This window comes from Salvia splendens, chromosome 12 (assembly GCF_004379255.2).
Source record: "Salvia splendens isolate huo1 chromosome 12, SspV2, whole genome shotgun sequence".
Taxonomy (NCBI): domain Eukaryota; kingdom Viridiplantae; phylum Streptophyta; class Magnoliopsida; order Lamiales; family Lamiaceae; genus Salvia; species Salvia splendens.
Genome location: NC_056043.1, coordinates 31,212,096 through 31,227,993, shown reverse-complemented (window position 1 = coordinate 31,227,993; position 15,898 = coordinate 31,212,096). Strand labels below are relative to the sequence as shown.

Genomic DNA, 15,898 nt, shown 5'->3' with positions numbered 1-15,898 from the left:
TAGCTTCTGTAAGAATTCACATCCATATATGCTAGCTACTTTTCAAACATGACCAGTGAGTAGATTTTCATACCTTTGATTGCGCGGGACGACAGGTCAGCAAGCCACTCGGTTTAAGAGCGTCCGAAGGTTGTTTGAGCTCCGGTGCAGCCCTGGACCAACTGTATGACTTGACTGTGCTGTCGTTGCCGAGAGCTCGATCCTAAATATACCTGTGCAAGCAAGCAAAGCTCAATTGGCAAAAATTCTAAACTCCGTAAAAACCCCAATCTCGACTGATGCATTGAGTACGCTGTCGCAGATATGTGTACAATTTGCGATTATTTACAGCGGGTGAGGTCTGCAACCAAAATCGCTCTCTACAGCTCGGCGGCGAAACGGAATCCTGGAAAAAACTAACGAAAATCCTGTATCTGTGTCACAATCAGGCTTTCGAGATTGAAGATCAAGTGGATACAGGAAGTGATTTGGTTAGCGAGAAAGCAGGTAGCGGCCTTCTTCAATGGATTCACTCTCTAACCACAGCCAAAACCCCTCTTCTGGTAGGATTCCGATTCCCCTATGCTAATATTTCTCGTTTATTTTGCCTATTATTTGCGGAAATTCCTACTTTCTCACAAAGAGCTTCTTTCTTAATTTAAAGAGATCTAGCATATCATTGATTTAATAACCCTATTATTTTGCTTTGGCAAGTTTTAATAGTCATATAGAATAAAGAAATGTACTCGCACTCTCTTTTTTTCTCTTTTAGTTTATTTTATCTTATGTATTGTGGCTACGTATATTGTACAAATTCCAAATTATTCAATACAGCAATGTCAACACAGCGTAAAATTTCAATATTTTGATGTCAATACAATGTCAACACAATATCAACACAACGTCAAAACGGTGTCAACCGTTGACACTGTGTTGATATTTTTTATTGCTGTTATTTTGTAATCTATTGACATTTTTTAACGGACATGATCATAGTTTGAAGTTTGTACACAATATTTAGAGTTTGTCTTTAATTACATTCCTTATACAATATAATTATTTCTATTTTTACAGACACACATACAAGGCGTTGTTTCGTCACTCTTCAAGCAATCTGGGGGTGTGGTGGTCATGGCAGAGGTATTGAGTCAGACGTCGGGACAAGCCTCCTAAGGCGGCAACTTGACCTACGTTGAATCTGTCAGTAATCATCTTAGTATCTATATGTATATATTTAGGGTTGCATTATCCCAAGACAAACCCTTGTATACATAATAAAGATTAATCATTAATCGAGCCATTTAATTATTGTCAATATATGTTTCCGCCAAACAATTTCATTAAATTAATTGGAAAATAATGTCCACTTAGCTTGCTTTAATAATGTCACAATGTGTATAATGGATCTACAGTTGATGGAAACTTCAAAAAAATCAGAATATCGAAACTCCAATAAAAGTTCCTTGTAATAGACTCTATCTGCCCATAATATGATTTTTCATTTGATAGAATATGAGTTCTTTTTATATATTAATCTATTTATACATATATAAAATGGATTTTTGGAAAAAAACATAAATGTCATTATGAATATTATGATGATATAAAATAAAAAGAATTATAATTTACAATGCATCGTCAAGTCACTATTTATGGACGATGCATAAACTTTTGTTTCATTCTTCTTTCCAATTCAATCATTTCTTCAATTAGACGTTTTTTCATCAACCAAAAAGACTTTTAATTAAATACATACATATCACCACTAATAATATATAAACAGACATGTATTTACATATTCTCACCCTAAAAGTGGAGATCTTCATATATGAAGGAAATTCAAATCCAGTACCCCAAAATTAAAATGGAAATACAGAAGATGAAGCGTGATGAAGACGAGGGTGGCGACTATGGGATATGTTTTGGTCGACAACAGGCTGGCGGCGGCGGTAGCGTCCAAAACAACCAACTACTAGACGGAAATCGTTATTGAAAATGGAAAAGGAATGAAGCGTACAGTGAGAGGCTAAAGTCATCACGCAAATAACAGAAGACGATGAATATGGGAGAAAAAATTATACGTATTAGTACATTTTAGGGTATACAGTTAATCCTATAATCAATAATTTTATATAACATCAAATTTATTATAAAATTAATTATTAATGTGTTTTACCTATATTATTTCTTGTGTAAATGGTACTTGATTTTTTATTTAATTATTATAATTTTGATATTTATCTTTTATTTTGATTTTATATATTCTATTTATCAACTAAATTAATGTAATTTAATGTTAAAAAAAAATTATGCAAAGAACATACTGAGTTTAAAAGTTTGTAAAAAGTTGAATCGATTTTTAAATTAACATGCTATAAACTTAAATTAGTGATAAATGTTAAAATAGTCAAAATAAATCAGTAAAAAGTCAATAAGAATATAACGATATTTTACATCAAAGCATACTGTAAAAACTAAAAAATATAAATTAATAATAAACTAAATATTTTATGCTATGTTTTTGTTTTTCTCCGTATCCTTGCTTGTTCTTCTTCCTCGTGCAACATGTTAAGATTTTTTCCGCTTCTTTTACGTTTCAGTATACCATTTCAACAACTAAATATTATGAAAACGTTTCAGTATACCATTTCCGCTTCTTTTATATAGTTCTTCTTTTACGTTTCAGTATACCTTTTTTCCTGCTTCCTCGCGCAAAGAGAATTCAACAAAGAATATTATGAAAAAACGATAAGAATATAAAGATTAAAATCTACGTAATGACATATTTATAGTAAAAGAATAAAAGTCTCTTCCAGAACTTTGCACTACGTCAACTTAAATTTAAAAATTGATTAGCTGCCAAAGTTTTATAGGATACGAATTTTTTTCTTAAAATGCGGGTAATATTAATGGTGAGAATTTAAATGTTGAATCCCTCTCTCTTTGCGGGCTACTGCGTATCTTAATTGAATATCACTCATAATACTGTCGACCAGAATGTGGGAACCCTTGGGGTTGGGATTTCAACTTTTTGCAAGAATTTAAATGTTGAATCATATGCATTTAATCAAGTTAATTTTGGAAAGTATGATAAGTTAGTCGAATATGCTACCTATGTACGTATTTACCCGTTATAATAAAAATAAAATAAGACACTTAATATTTGTTGAACTGAAATTGTAAATAGAGATTTATTGTCACATACAAATGGGTTATGGGCAGTAGTAATAAAGAGTTGTTAATCACGTTTGGAACTTGATTAGAGATGATATGAGTGTACCTCTTATATTTATTTGTACCAATAAAAAAATTGCAAGACACACATGAAATTTCAATTACATGCAACTTCTTAGTTTCAATCACAGCATCACTATCCCCTTCACAAAAATGTGTCTTCATACAACTGTAAAAAATATAGTTCCCTAATAGACATTGGAAATTTAACTAATTTATAGTATATGTATTTTTCAAGAAAATTGACAACTTATTAATCTAAATAAACATGAATTTGATTCTACAAAAAAACTGTAACAGCAAAGTAACAATTTAGTTATAATAAACTTGGAAGAAACTAATAGAACCCCATATGATATCAAAATTAGCACTATGGAGAAATATTCGTGAAAAAAGTGTAAGAAAAGAAGAGCACCCCAATTGTGGATGGGATGGCAAAATATATTGGTAACTAGCAATTCTGCTAGTAACAGAAACACATTTACAAGCAGATACACAATTTACAATATCTACTCATTCCAATAGCCAATGCACCATGTATGTGTATGTATACTCTCTAGCTAGCTTTGCACAAGGCTAACAAGAAAATCTGTGAATATTTGTTCGTAGTCCGGCATTTTTCCGTACCCTGCAACGATCAAACCTCAGCACCAAGACGTGAACACTAACGCGATTCAGAAAGAGAATAGTACAAGGTTAAAAGTAATGAAGGAGCAGTTTGCTGTTTCAACTTGTTTACTCTATTTCACTGATGGAGTTGGCTGTTTTCACGCTCCGGTGATGCAGATGACACGAGAAGAGATGGAAATGGTGAATAGCATGAATTAGGCGACTGCCAACATATTTGACTCGTGTAGCAAAACTTATCTAAGGGGTCGAATGGGGAGCACCATATACATGCTGTAATGTCCACATCAAGACGCATAATTCAGAAATTAACGAGCACTAACCAGGGAAGTAATTGATATCGATGATGTAATACAGATCTTTGGTCCCTTTCTGGCGAATGATATCCAAATTGAACAGCCGAAGTCCCTAATATTACCAAGCTCAGACAATCACTTATCTAATGTGCCAAGTCGACAGAACTACAGAATAGATGAAGCAAAATTTCAATGAAAATGGATTTTACCAGTCGATGGTGGAGCTCTTTTGCAAGCATCTCAAGCATAGGCTGCGGAGGAAGCTCTGCAGTAAATTAATTAACTATGTGAAATGAGATTGTGAGCTGTTACTCATTTCAACAAAAGAAATAGATGCAATCAGTATTAGTCTCACAAGACATAGGGACAAGGTTTCAAGCACCAAAGATTAAAACAAAAATGATTGTTTCATTGACCCTAGTTGATTTTTAGAATGAGTAGTAAACTTTTGCATGGCAGGAATTGAAGAGCAATGAAAGAAAGAGCTCCACTCTGGCAGGATGTGGAATTGTAATATCTGCAAGTACAATCAAACTTACCAGCAACAGCAGGATCCAGATCAACATCATCTGCAGAAGAATCAGCACCAGAAACCCTTGGGAAGCCGAACACCCCAGAATTTGTTGATATGTCCGTTTCACTTAAATCAGGCAGAGAGAAACGCCTGACAACTTTAATAGACTCACCAACAATAAAAACTTTAAAGAGGACACCACCTACCATTGAGAGTAACATATCAGTAATTCAGATTTAATAAGCAATAGCTGAAAGAAGGACAGAAGATGACAACAAACTTCCCATACTGTGATTAATGAATTCCTGCAAAACCATCGGAGCTTCCAGTTCAGATAGGGAAATATGATCGTATGCAAGGAAAAGCGCATGAGACTTTACACTTCCATCCACTACAAGTGGTTTAACAACTGGAACAGCAGAACACGACATAGGTTATACATCTCAGAGAGAACGAAACAACTATCTTAACATATCAAAGAACCTGAATAATGAGTAAAATACGTCTTTTCAGGGAAAGAGAAACACTGCCAAATTATTGTCACGTGCAATTTTTTAACTAGCTTATCACATTTCCATGGTCATCTCTATTAGAATGGGGGCACGTTGGTACACATATGTCAGGGGAGCGAGAGCGTGTGCATAGGCTTTTAGGGTTAGGGTTTCCTACAGTATATAATAGAAGGATTGTAGCAGAGTGATCTATCTCTATAATATTTCTGTTCAGTTTGCATTCATCCGCCTTTACTCTATCAATATCTAGGTTATTTATTCAGTTCAATGAGATTCATCCAGAATGATAACACCAAAGAGTTACAAACTCTATACTTGGAGGTACAAAAGCATCATGAATTTTGTACAAATTATACAACAGAACCAAAAACCACCCACATTCTGCCACTAATAGTAAGAGAAAAATAGGAGTCAAATGAATAATTTCATTCTTTATAAGAACAAGTTTAAACTGGTTTCTCCATCGAAAATGAAAATAAGGCTACCTAGAGGTACTGTTAATCCTGCTTTAACGACTTCATCTGGTACCGAAGTAGGGTTTTTTGAAATCACCAACTGCCGTGGAGTGCAAACCTTGCCTGCGACAATCATACCCAAAAGGCACCATGTATTTAATTTGAAGAAGATCAAATAGTCTGGAACTCATCTACCGGAACCATAACCGACAAAGATAAGATTTGGTCGAGAAGACAAAAGACCCATTTTCAAATATAGCAAGGAGAGTGCAAGAAAAGGGCAGACTGAAGTATAAGAAACCATTTCATATAGTGACAAGAGTACTGTTGTGCTTGTGCATGAAATTACCATAAGATTCGGGCAATTTCAGGTCAGCAACCACCTCAAGCATTGATTGACGGTTGCGTAAATGCTGAATGGCCTCAGGAGGATCAACAACTGTCACCTCTGGATGTAATCTCTGATAATCCTTCAATGGAAAATATGAAATAGAATGAGACTGAAAGAAAGATGCTGTAGCATATAAAATAACTAGCTTTTCCAGCTAGGCTAAGAATTCATCCATGCTTGCATTCTCCTACTTTGCTTGTTGTTCAATAGTTAATTCAGAATTAAGGCCTTTTATGTTCAAGACTGACACGCAAGGATGGAACGTAAAGATTACTCTGTTTTAAAGCAACAAGCAAGGGAAGTGACATATTACTAAACATTAAACTACAATAGGTCTGTTCCATGAGAAACAGTTATAAGTTTCCTCTGTGTACCTTGAGTTTTACAGAGACTTGATTTGTTCCTATTGACTATACTTTATACACACATATATTTCTTCTAATGTTTGGCTACAAATGAGAAACAAATTTCATTGAAACATGGCATCATATTCTAAATTTCCTTGGATCTCTCTCCAAAGCAAGAAAGATCACATGCAAGATTTTTCTTTTCCTTTGCTTGTTACTGTAGACCTTAGTCAGCTACTGAGAGAAATGAATCTGAATTACTTCCACAAGAAAATACACAGGTCTTATCTACTTCATGAGCCAAATTTTCAATTAGTCAACCACAGTAGCTCGTCCTCCGAGTCACCATTTTAGGTTTCAAGTAATCCAGTCCATTAAATCATTTCCGTTCTTGTACAGGGAGATGCATGAAATGTTGATCTTCTATGCATTCTACAGAAATAAGGAAATATGTAATAATCTACTCCATCTTGAGTTTTATCTTTTGACAACATTACACACTAAAAAAGAGTTCTTTATCCTAATAGTCTTAGATAGATCTTAGATTCCCTGAAGTCTGACAAAAACCTAGAACTTTGTAATAAGATTATAAGGCTTCACAGAATGGCCAATCTAGCAACTCTACCAGTCAAATTAAAATATCATGTAGCATAAAGGCTAACATTATTTAAAGTGAATGTGTAATTCTATCATTATTTCATCACCAAAACATTAGTAGAATTGGGAACACATGAAAACAAATGCGGAGTAGTATGAAGCCTTTGTTCATCATTTGCTTTTTTTTTGTTTATGCTCACAGGGTGTTTTTTATATATCTAATAACATTAAGTTCCAACTTGATTAAATTCTGGTACTCTCACAATTAGTAAAGACTTCAAAAGTTACTGCCAACTAGGACAAGCTACTCAGGACATCAAAATCCCCTTGTTTACACACTACAGCAAAAGTTCATCAGACCTACACCTGCACAAGTATACTAGATCTAGAAAGTACAATCCTCACTTGTTTGATCCTCATGAATCACGACGAAGACTAAGTAGTTTATGGATTCATGGCATAGTTCTCACAGTAGAAATTCCACAGCAGCACTAGACCATTGGATTCATAAACCAATATAAAGCTGAGAGCACAAACCTCAATAACCTGGGACCAGTCCCTCCCTTCTAACTGAAATAAAAAAGTGCAATCAATCAATAAAGATGAGGGCAACAGTGAATGATAATATGCATTTTACATATTTTTTTTGGTTTGACACAAGCATCATATTATAAGGCAATTCATGATTACAGTGGGCTATTGGCTTGACAAAATAAGTGCAAAACTTTAAGGCAATTCATAATTGCTAGTCTTAGTAAATGAGATGTATATTAAAGTTAAATTCATTTGTCCCCCTATGGTTCTTTTAATTCATTATTACATTCTTTTCTCTCACATTGCAAAACCAAAAATAAATAAATACATAAAATACAAACTTTAATTCCTAATATTGAAGAGGTTGGTGGTGTCAAAAAACTCGACAACAAGAAACTCGCCATCGTGAAGGATAATTAGTTTAATGCCAAGTAACAAAGATATATCCGAGTTAGCCTTTTTGTACAAATAGATGCAGATCCCTGTAACAGAACTCGGGTAGAAAAATAAAAATGATGACTAGACAGATCCTTGGAAGTGTTCGTATCTAGGACCTGCCAAATGGGTCCATCCATCAAGGCAAGACGAAGTTAGCAATGATGAGAGAGAATATAGCAATAGACTTTTATTTGGACTTCGCGGTTACATACTAAATATTCAGAGAATTTTGGCTAGTGCAGTGCCACTTGTAAATGAACAAGACGAGGGCAGACAATCAGAAGTCGTGAGATTATTGAATCCAAAAACTATGGTTAAGTGTGAAAAGCTATAATGCATCCTTTCTGATCAGGCTATACTTTAAAATTTATTAGTTAATTGCTTAACAAAATATGTCAAGAAACAATGATTCATTCTTTTTAACCTTCATTTCCATTTATGCAAGCTAACCTCTGGATCCTGTTGGGCTCAGTTTCCACTATATATTTCAGTTGAAACGGTTTGGTGCAGAATTTCTTCCTAAAACGATGGTCAAAGGACTATCAATACCTATGTGTTAACATCTAAAATAGCAATACTGACATTGCATCTATTGTAGGATTTCAAACAATTAGCAAGCAAATATGACAGTAATAACTCAAACCTTGTGTAAAACAATATTGAATGGACCCTGCTCTGATAAAGCTCTTTTCAGATCAATTGGAACAAATTGAATGCCCTTATTTCTGCATTAGAAAATGTGACCCCTTAAGTGACCAGAAAAGTAGATTATACCTCATCAAAACATCTAAGGGGGTTTTCAGTAAATTAATGGAAAATTTATGGTTATCAAGATTCAAGCGATGTGGTGAACAAGTTGAAGTTAAGTGATAATCGATTGATAAACAAAAAAAGAATAGAATGAATAAGCAGACATTTGGAGAATCACCAATCAAAACTGTAGCCTCATATTTCCAAGTTATTTGGTTGAGGATAAGTTAATAGCATAACATAGAAAACTATCAAATTATACTTGCATTTTAATGCAAATCAGGCAACTAAACGCCATGAAGGGGAAAAAACTAAATTAGGGAGGTCTGGTCTTCAAAAGTTTAAGAACATATTTGGAGCCGAAACTGGAAAAGAAGATACTGCGCTCAAGTTTTAGCAGATCCCAGAAGAATTCCCAATCCACTGGATTACAGCCAAATACAATTCAAATGGTTTTGTTTGGATCTAGCCTGTATCAGCAATCACAGTGGGGCAGATGGAAATTTAGGCAATAAAATCAATAATTGATTTTTATGTCCATTTTTAGTTGTGCAAAATTAGACAAGTGGGGTTCACTAAACTAGTTCTTTGCAGTGGAGTACTAAATTCTTACAAGCAGCAGTAGGGACAAGCATTAAATACCAAATCTTCCACTGCAGTGGGAAAGCAACAGATGATTTTTTTTTTGATAAAAAGCAACAGATGATTTTAAATACCTGGGTCATAAAATAAGTTGACTGTAATCTTAAGAGAACATATAATGGAATATTCCTTCCAAAGAAGAATTTCACATGTATGATTCCTTCTGAAACCATATAGATTTAGATAAGTTAAACAAACAGTTCCAGAAAACCAGCCACTCAACAATGTGAATCCTTCATAATTATAATTATCAATCTTCCTTATAGAGTAAGAAAGGAAATGTACCAACCGAATCAAAATTATCCATTCCAAGAGAACAGAAATCGACTAAATCACTAATCTAGTCCATTCCCTTATTTGAAATCAAAATACATATTGCCAAGAACACCTCTGCATGCATCATGTTCTAAGATTAAATTGAAACGATTAAACATGTGTGAATTTGCATAATCAGCCAACGTAATCACAAAGAAGATAGAACTACGGAAATCAGCGAAAGATATGAAAAACCTAAAGAGAACGCAATGTAAAGCGATCGATGGATCATCGCATTTCTACAGACAAATCACGAGAAAATAAGAAAATAAATCCGGACGAGTACCGAGCTAAGCGGATAAACTTGGGCTTCAAAAAGCTCTTCTTCTTCTTCGAAGTGAATGCATAGCCCACTATAATACTCGCCGGCTCCGGCGGCGAGATTTCCGATGGCGGCGTCGATGCCTCTTCTCTCTCGTCATCCACGCATGAATACAGAATCGTCGCGTTCAATTTCATACTCAAATTACGCTTCACCAATCGAAGAAAAACACGAAACAAAACCGCTCCACTCAAAATTCCCCAAAGTCTGGAAGAAATTGAACCTTCTCGCCTTGTTAGTGGCCCTCTCTATACCCAAATCGTCGGTAAAATTTAAAAATCGCCAAATTCTTAATTAATCCGCAACTTCTTTTGTTGTTTGGGTGTGACAATGCTTTGAATAACCGAAAATACAGGATCAATGCGCGTAGGTGAAGAGCAAACCGCTACATATATGATTATATTGTGCGTGAATATATACAGATTCATGGGAAGAATGCATGTATACATATATTGTGAAGAACGGCAGCTGATTGAGCTGACATTTTTGTCCCTTAATGTATGGTGATTTGCAACATTGACCCCAGAAAATGTCAAATTTCATTTCACATCCAATACTTTATCAAATGCCGCCGTGTGAATAAAATAAAATAAACTACTCCACCAAATAACGCCATTGTTGGACTTCGTGATTTTTTTTATGATGTCTTTTTAATTGTATCTAAATATTAGTACTCATTTCATCCCAATTTAGGTATGATTAAATGTATTATGAGCGAAAAAAGGTTTCACAACTAAATTGAATATATAATGAGTGGAATATGTAAGGAAGAGATCAAAATAAAGAACTCATCTCAAAACATTTACTATTATACTAAGTGAAATAATCCATTTAATATATAAATCCATCATTAATTGCTCATACAACTAATATAAGACCAGTCTTGCACCTTTTAATAGTTTCAGTCTTCAGTAATTGAGGTTTCAAAAGATCATTATTTGAACTCAATGTATGATGAAGTACTACTAAGTGAAAAGGTCCAAATTTGGTGGTTGTAAATAGGGGTGGGTAGGTATGGTATACCTTACCGAAACCACTATACCGTATACCTTACCGTAAATACGGTATGCGAAAAAATCATACATTTACCTTACCAAAGTTTTCGGTATACCGAACTTAGAGTTTCAACATCAATTAAAATAGAAAATTAGAGTTTTTAGAATATTATTTATATTTTATAATTTTAAAAATAAATTAAATATAATTTATTCATAATTATATTTATATTTCACAATAAATTTTATAATTTAAAAATATATAAAATATATTTTATATATAATTGTGTTTATATTTTTGTGGTATATACCTTAGTTTACGGTATATACCTTAATTTACGGTATATACCGAATTTCGGTATGCAGCGGTATACCGCGGTATTTGAAAATCCATACCGTTACCTTACCGAAATTTTTCGGTAAGGTATCATACCGTACCGAAAGTCACGGTATACCAAAAATTCGGTATTTTCGATATTTTTTCGGTACGATAAGGCCGGTATTTCAGTATTTTTCCCCAGCCCTAGTTGTAAATTGGAAATAGAGCCTCTAAGGCTAAAATTAAATATTAGTGATACGTATATAGTAGCTTGTAAATTTTTGTTAACTAAATGTGATATGACACTTCGTATATCACAAAGCTTGATTTCTAATATATAATTCAAATGAAAATAGTGAATAAGTTAGATTCTTTTAAAATGACATTTATAAAGGAGTATTAAATATATACACCTATCATCAATGACGCATTCATATATACGTATTGCTTTAAAATAATTAGAGCCTAATAGTGCTCTTATCCAATCATAACCTTTCGTTAATCACATCAACATAAGTAAAAAAGATTAAAATGGTGGAGCTGAAGCACTATGACATTTTTATTAATAAAGGTGTTCCATTTTTACATCAAAGTCACACTATACTTCAAAAATCTAAATTAAAAAATTTTAGCTGTCAAATTTGGTGGAATGATCAAGAAAGAGTTGGATTTTGGTGTTGATTTGAATAACGTTGTATTTGGTGTCCCAATTGATAGGAATAGAGTTTGTGACGGGTTGAGCTTTTGAAAAAAATTACAACCGAACAACAGATAAGATTAGTCATGGCCTTAAATCATGGCAACCGAACGAGCTGAAAAACATCAAGTTTCATCTTATTTCACAACATTACTATAATCTTCTATACATAAAGCAGAAGAACATCTTCAACCTTTCGACAAAGCTGAGAATCACGATCTGAGTTTCCTGTCCTCCCACGAAGAATGGAAGCCGACACGAAGAAAACGACGTCCTTTTCTATCTTTATCTGGTTAAAAAAAGCTTCTGCTAAAGGGTTGCTGTCAACTACTTCAACATCCTTGAAATAATAATCATAATCCCAATGGAACTCCTCCAAGTTGTAGCAATGTTTTATGCTGATATGCCTAAGCCTTGAGAAGCATCCACTTCCCACCTTCCATTCAACCAAATCCGTATCCTCGATCACGAGGGACCTAAGCCTTTGGAATTTGAAGTCGTCGACTTCCCACTTTGGGCCTCGGAAGGCATAGCATTTCAATTTCAGCACATGGAGCTTCGGCAACAAACCAACAGTATCCATATATTCCCAAGGATAGCACAACCCGCTCAAATGCAACTTTACTAGGCTCGATGGGAACATCGAAACAGGGGCAGCAAACCCGGGCTCGGGCATTAGCTCAGGATTCAGAACAATACATTTAAGTGATTTTAGTTTATCAAGACAAGAAATTTGATTCAAACGTTGAAAAGGTTCACCATCATCATCATCAGGCACCAACTCAATTAGGATACCAAGCTTTTCTAGATTGGAGATTTTCTGAAGAACCTCTATGGTACAGCTAGCAACGCTCACATCTAAAAGTGTTCGGAGGTTTTCCAAGAACGCGCCAGAACTAGTTTCTTGTAGGTCGCTTCCCATTATCTGTAGATGCTTTAGTTCTTGCATATCCCATATCTCTAGAGGCACATAAGATTGAGATGGATTCGATATAATGCTCAGATGGCGATGGATAATCAAGAACTGAAGGTTAAAGAGTTTGGACACGGAACCAGGGAGATCTCCAGGGTACGTAAGGGCAAGGTATCTCAACTGGACTAGTTCCAAAACTTCCGTTGGAAACTCATATAATCGGATAGAAAGAGCTTTGAGTACTCTGAGAAACCTCAAACCGAAGCCTAAGGGTACTGGATAGTTATGATACGGACCAACACATAGGAGAGAACGTGCAGTAATTGCACATTCATCTTCTAATGTGTCATACACATCTTTTATGCCCAACAAAACGTTGTTGTGGATGGAAAATCTCCGTCCACCTCCAAAACCTTCTCCAAGACCATAGGCACGGCTATTTAGGACACTTAAGAACTTGTTCTTGCGAACTTCCATCTTAGAAAAGTGCCATAGGGAAGAATGAAGGCGACAAGTTTTCACCTTACGACGAAGTATGGTGCTCTCCTTACACACTACGACGAGACTATGGGAAACAAGCTCAACCAAACACTTCGTAGCACAATCTTCTAATGTTTCTTCAATATTTGGCACAAGAAACCCCTCAGCCATCCACATATCCACAAGTTTGGACCGCGAAATCTCATAATCTTGAGGAAAAACACCAATATAAAGAAAGCATGGCTTCAAACGTTGAGGCAAGTATTCATAACTCGGACATAGTATCTCTGATATTTCACAATACACCTCTAGGAAAACAGAGTTCTCTTTGTCCGATGCCACCTCGTTCCAGTACTCAATCGTGATATCCACTTTAGATAGGAGCTCTGCAACTTTGACTATAGTGAGAGGAAGGCCATCACAATGCTTCACAATCTTCCTCCCCGCTTCCTCGAGTTTAGGAGGGCACCATTCCCCACCAAACACCTTCTCCCGGAAAAGATCCCAACTCTCCTCTTTATTCAGAAAAGGCACAGTTCTTGCTTTAGCATTGCAGTGATCACATACTTCCATCAGCCTAGTTGTAATCAAGATCCGGCTTCTTCCATTATCGCTATTTGGAAAACAACACTCCAAATAATCCCAAACCTTCGTTTCCCACACATCATCCAACACAATCAAGTATCTTTTATCCTTCAAAAAATCATATAAACGCTGATTTATCATTTTACAGTCACCATCTCCATCCCCAAAAGATTGATCTACTTGAGCAAGAATGTGCCAAGGGATTTCACTCAATTCACATTTTCTACCTACTTTAACCCAAGCACAGCAATCAAAATGGCTCAAAATCAATTGATCATAATATATCTCCTTAGCAAGAGTAGTCTTACCGATTCCCGCCATTCCGACGAGAGCGAAAATCGGCAGCCCAAAATAGTTGGGGACAGTGAACATATGTTTGAATTTACCGAATAGATCGGATAATCCAACCATCTTCGATTTGCTTCCGTCAAAATCAGCAGCTTTGTCTTCTTCCTCGGGAAGCAGATTCTCCAGCAAATTGGCGTACTGCTCCTCCATCTTCTCCGCCGTTTGGATGAAGGAATCGACATCACTAGTTAGATTCTGCAGATCTATGGAGAATTTCGATGGATGGTTGGGCTCGGATTGTGAAGAAATCTGACGCGAGAGGCGGAAATCGAGTGAATCTTCGAATTTGGAAACAATTTCTCTGATTTCTGCATCCAGAGCATTTACTCTGTTCCTGGTGATGCTCTTGCTGCTGGTGTCCAATTTTGTGAGAATTTCTTGCAAGGACTGAAGTTTTTCGTGGGTAAATTGTATGATTTGTTGAGAGGGTGGAAGGAGCACGATTTTGGATGAATTTGTGAGCCGCTCAATTGTGTTCTTGAGACAAATCACTGAGGCAAAAGCCATTTCAGCAAACACCATTGTTGACGGCTGAATGGGTGATAATAAGACTGACAGTGATAGTCAATCGAGCTGACGGTGAAGTCTTCCATTCACACTCTGTGCATGGAGTAACATTTTTCAATAAAATGAAGATTAATAAAAGCATCCACAATAGCGCCTAGCGCCTAGCGCCTAGCGCACAGCCTAGCCGAGCATCCACAATAGCGCCTAGCGCACCGCCTAGCCGAGCGCCGGCGCTAGGCTGTGCGCTAGGCGAACTATTGCAGTCGCCTAGCCGATTTCGCGGAAAAAAACCGCCTAGCGCTCGGCGGTTCCGCGGCGCTAGGCGATCCGCTAGGCGCTATTGCAGCGTCTGGATCGCCTAGCGCACCGCCTAGCACGAATTTTTAATTTTTTTTTTGTTTCCGAAACACTATATATACGCGACTTGCCCGTCATTTTCATTCGCACCACTTGTATTAACGAGTACTCTCTCTATCTTAATTTCTGTACAAGATCAACACCTAGAAATGAGTAACGCCGGTGGTAGTGGTGGGAGTGGTGGGGATGCTGAGGAGTACGAGCGTATAATGAACGAAGCGCTAGAGGCCTATACGAACCGTGAGATTGATCAATGGATGCAGAGGGCCTTGCAGCCGGCGGTACCTCGACCTCGACCAGTGGTACACCGCCGAGCGGTGATTGATCGTGATCACGTAGCTGCACATCAGCGCCTATACGAAGACTACTTCGCACAGGAGCCGCGGTTCAACGCCAACCTTTTCAGGCGCCGTTTTAGGATGCACAGGTCCCTGTTTATGCGTATTGTAAACGGATTGGAGCAACGATATCTGTATTTCCGCTTTAGGCACGATGCGGCTGGCAGACCCGGCCACACTCCTATTCAAAAGTGCACTGCGGCAATCCGGCAGTTGGCCTACGGAGGCGCTGCAGACATGTGGGACGAGTACCTCCACATCGGTGAGACGACTGCCCTGGAGTGTATGAAGTATTTCTGTCAGGGCGTGATTGAAATATTCGGTGATCAGTACCTTCGAAGCCCTACCCCCGATGACTGCCGGGATCTGCTGCGGATGCACTGGGAACAACATGGGTTCCTAGGGA

General features: G+C 36.5%; 2 protein-coding genes across 7 annotated transcripts; both read right to left on the bottom strand.

Annotated features, from left to right (window-relative positions):
• Positions 1-3,566: 3,566 nt before the first annotated feature.
• LOC121756925 (inositol-tetrakisphosphate 1-kinase 1-like) lies at positions 3,567-10,375 on the bottom strand. 6 transcript variants are annotated; one of them, XM_042152361.1, is made up of 11 exons: positions 8,853-8,994; positions 8,568-8,649; positions 8,349-8,443; positions 7,490-7,522; positions 5,967-6,087; positions 5,648-5,740; positions 4,940-5,059; positions 4,676-4,852; positions 4,346-4,401; positions 4,164-4,248; positions 3,567-3,841 (listed from the first exon to the last, which is right to left on the bottom strand). In XM_042152361.1, exons 3-11 carry the CDS (start codon positions 8,358-8,360, stop codon positions 3,774-3,776), a joined length of 765 nt encoding a protein of 254 aa, XP_042008295.1. In that variant the 5' UTR covers positions 8,361-8,443; positions 8,568-8,649; positions 8,853-8,994; the 3' UTR covers positions 3,567-3,773. The 6 variants fall into 6 exon arrangements, 5 of the variants coding, with proteins under 5 accessions (XP_042008295.1, XP_042008292.1, XP_042008291.1 ...); XM_042152358.1 differs by lacking the exons at positions 8,349-8,443; positions 8,853-8,994 and adding an exon at positions 9,918-10,375 and having other exon boundaries at positions 5,967-6,078; XM_042152357.1 differs by lacking the exons at positions 8,349-8,443; positions 8,853-8,994 and adding an exon at positions 9,918-10,374.
• Positions 10,376-12,127: 1,752 nt separating this feature from the next.
• LOC121757879 (putative late blight resistance protein homolog R1A-10) lies at positions 12,128-14,812 on the bottom strand. The gene has a single exon (XM_042153344.1). It carries the CDS (start codon positions 14,810-14,812, stop codon positions 12,128-12,130), a length of 2,685 nt encoding a protein of 894 aa, XP_042009278.1.
• Positions 14,813-15,898: the final 1,086 nt, after the last annotated feature.

Coding starts and splice junctions, on each gene's coding strand:
- LOC121756925 (XM_042152357.1), bottom strand. CDS start 10,090: ATGAAATTGAACGCGACGATTCTGTATTCATGCGTGGATGACGAGAGA. Junction 6,088..7,489: donor ACTGGTCCCAGGTTATTGAG/GTTTGTGCTCTC, acceptor TTTCCATTGAAG/GATTATCAGAGATTACATCC. Junction 3,842..4,163: donor CGATATCAATTACTTCCCTG/GTTAGTGCTCGT, acceptor TGATCGTTGCAG/GGTACGGAAAAATGCCGGAC.
- LOC121757879 (XM_042153344.1), bottom strand. CDS start 14,812: ATGGTGTTTGCTGAAATGGCTTTTGCCTCAGTGATTTGTCTCAAGAAC.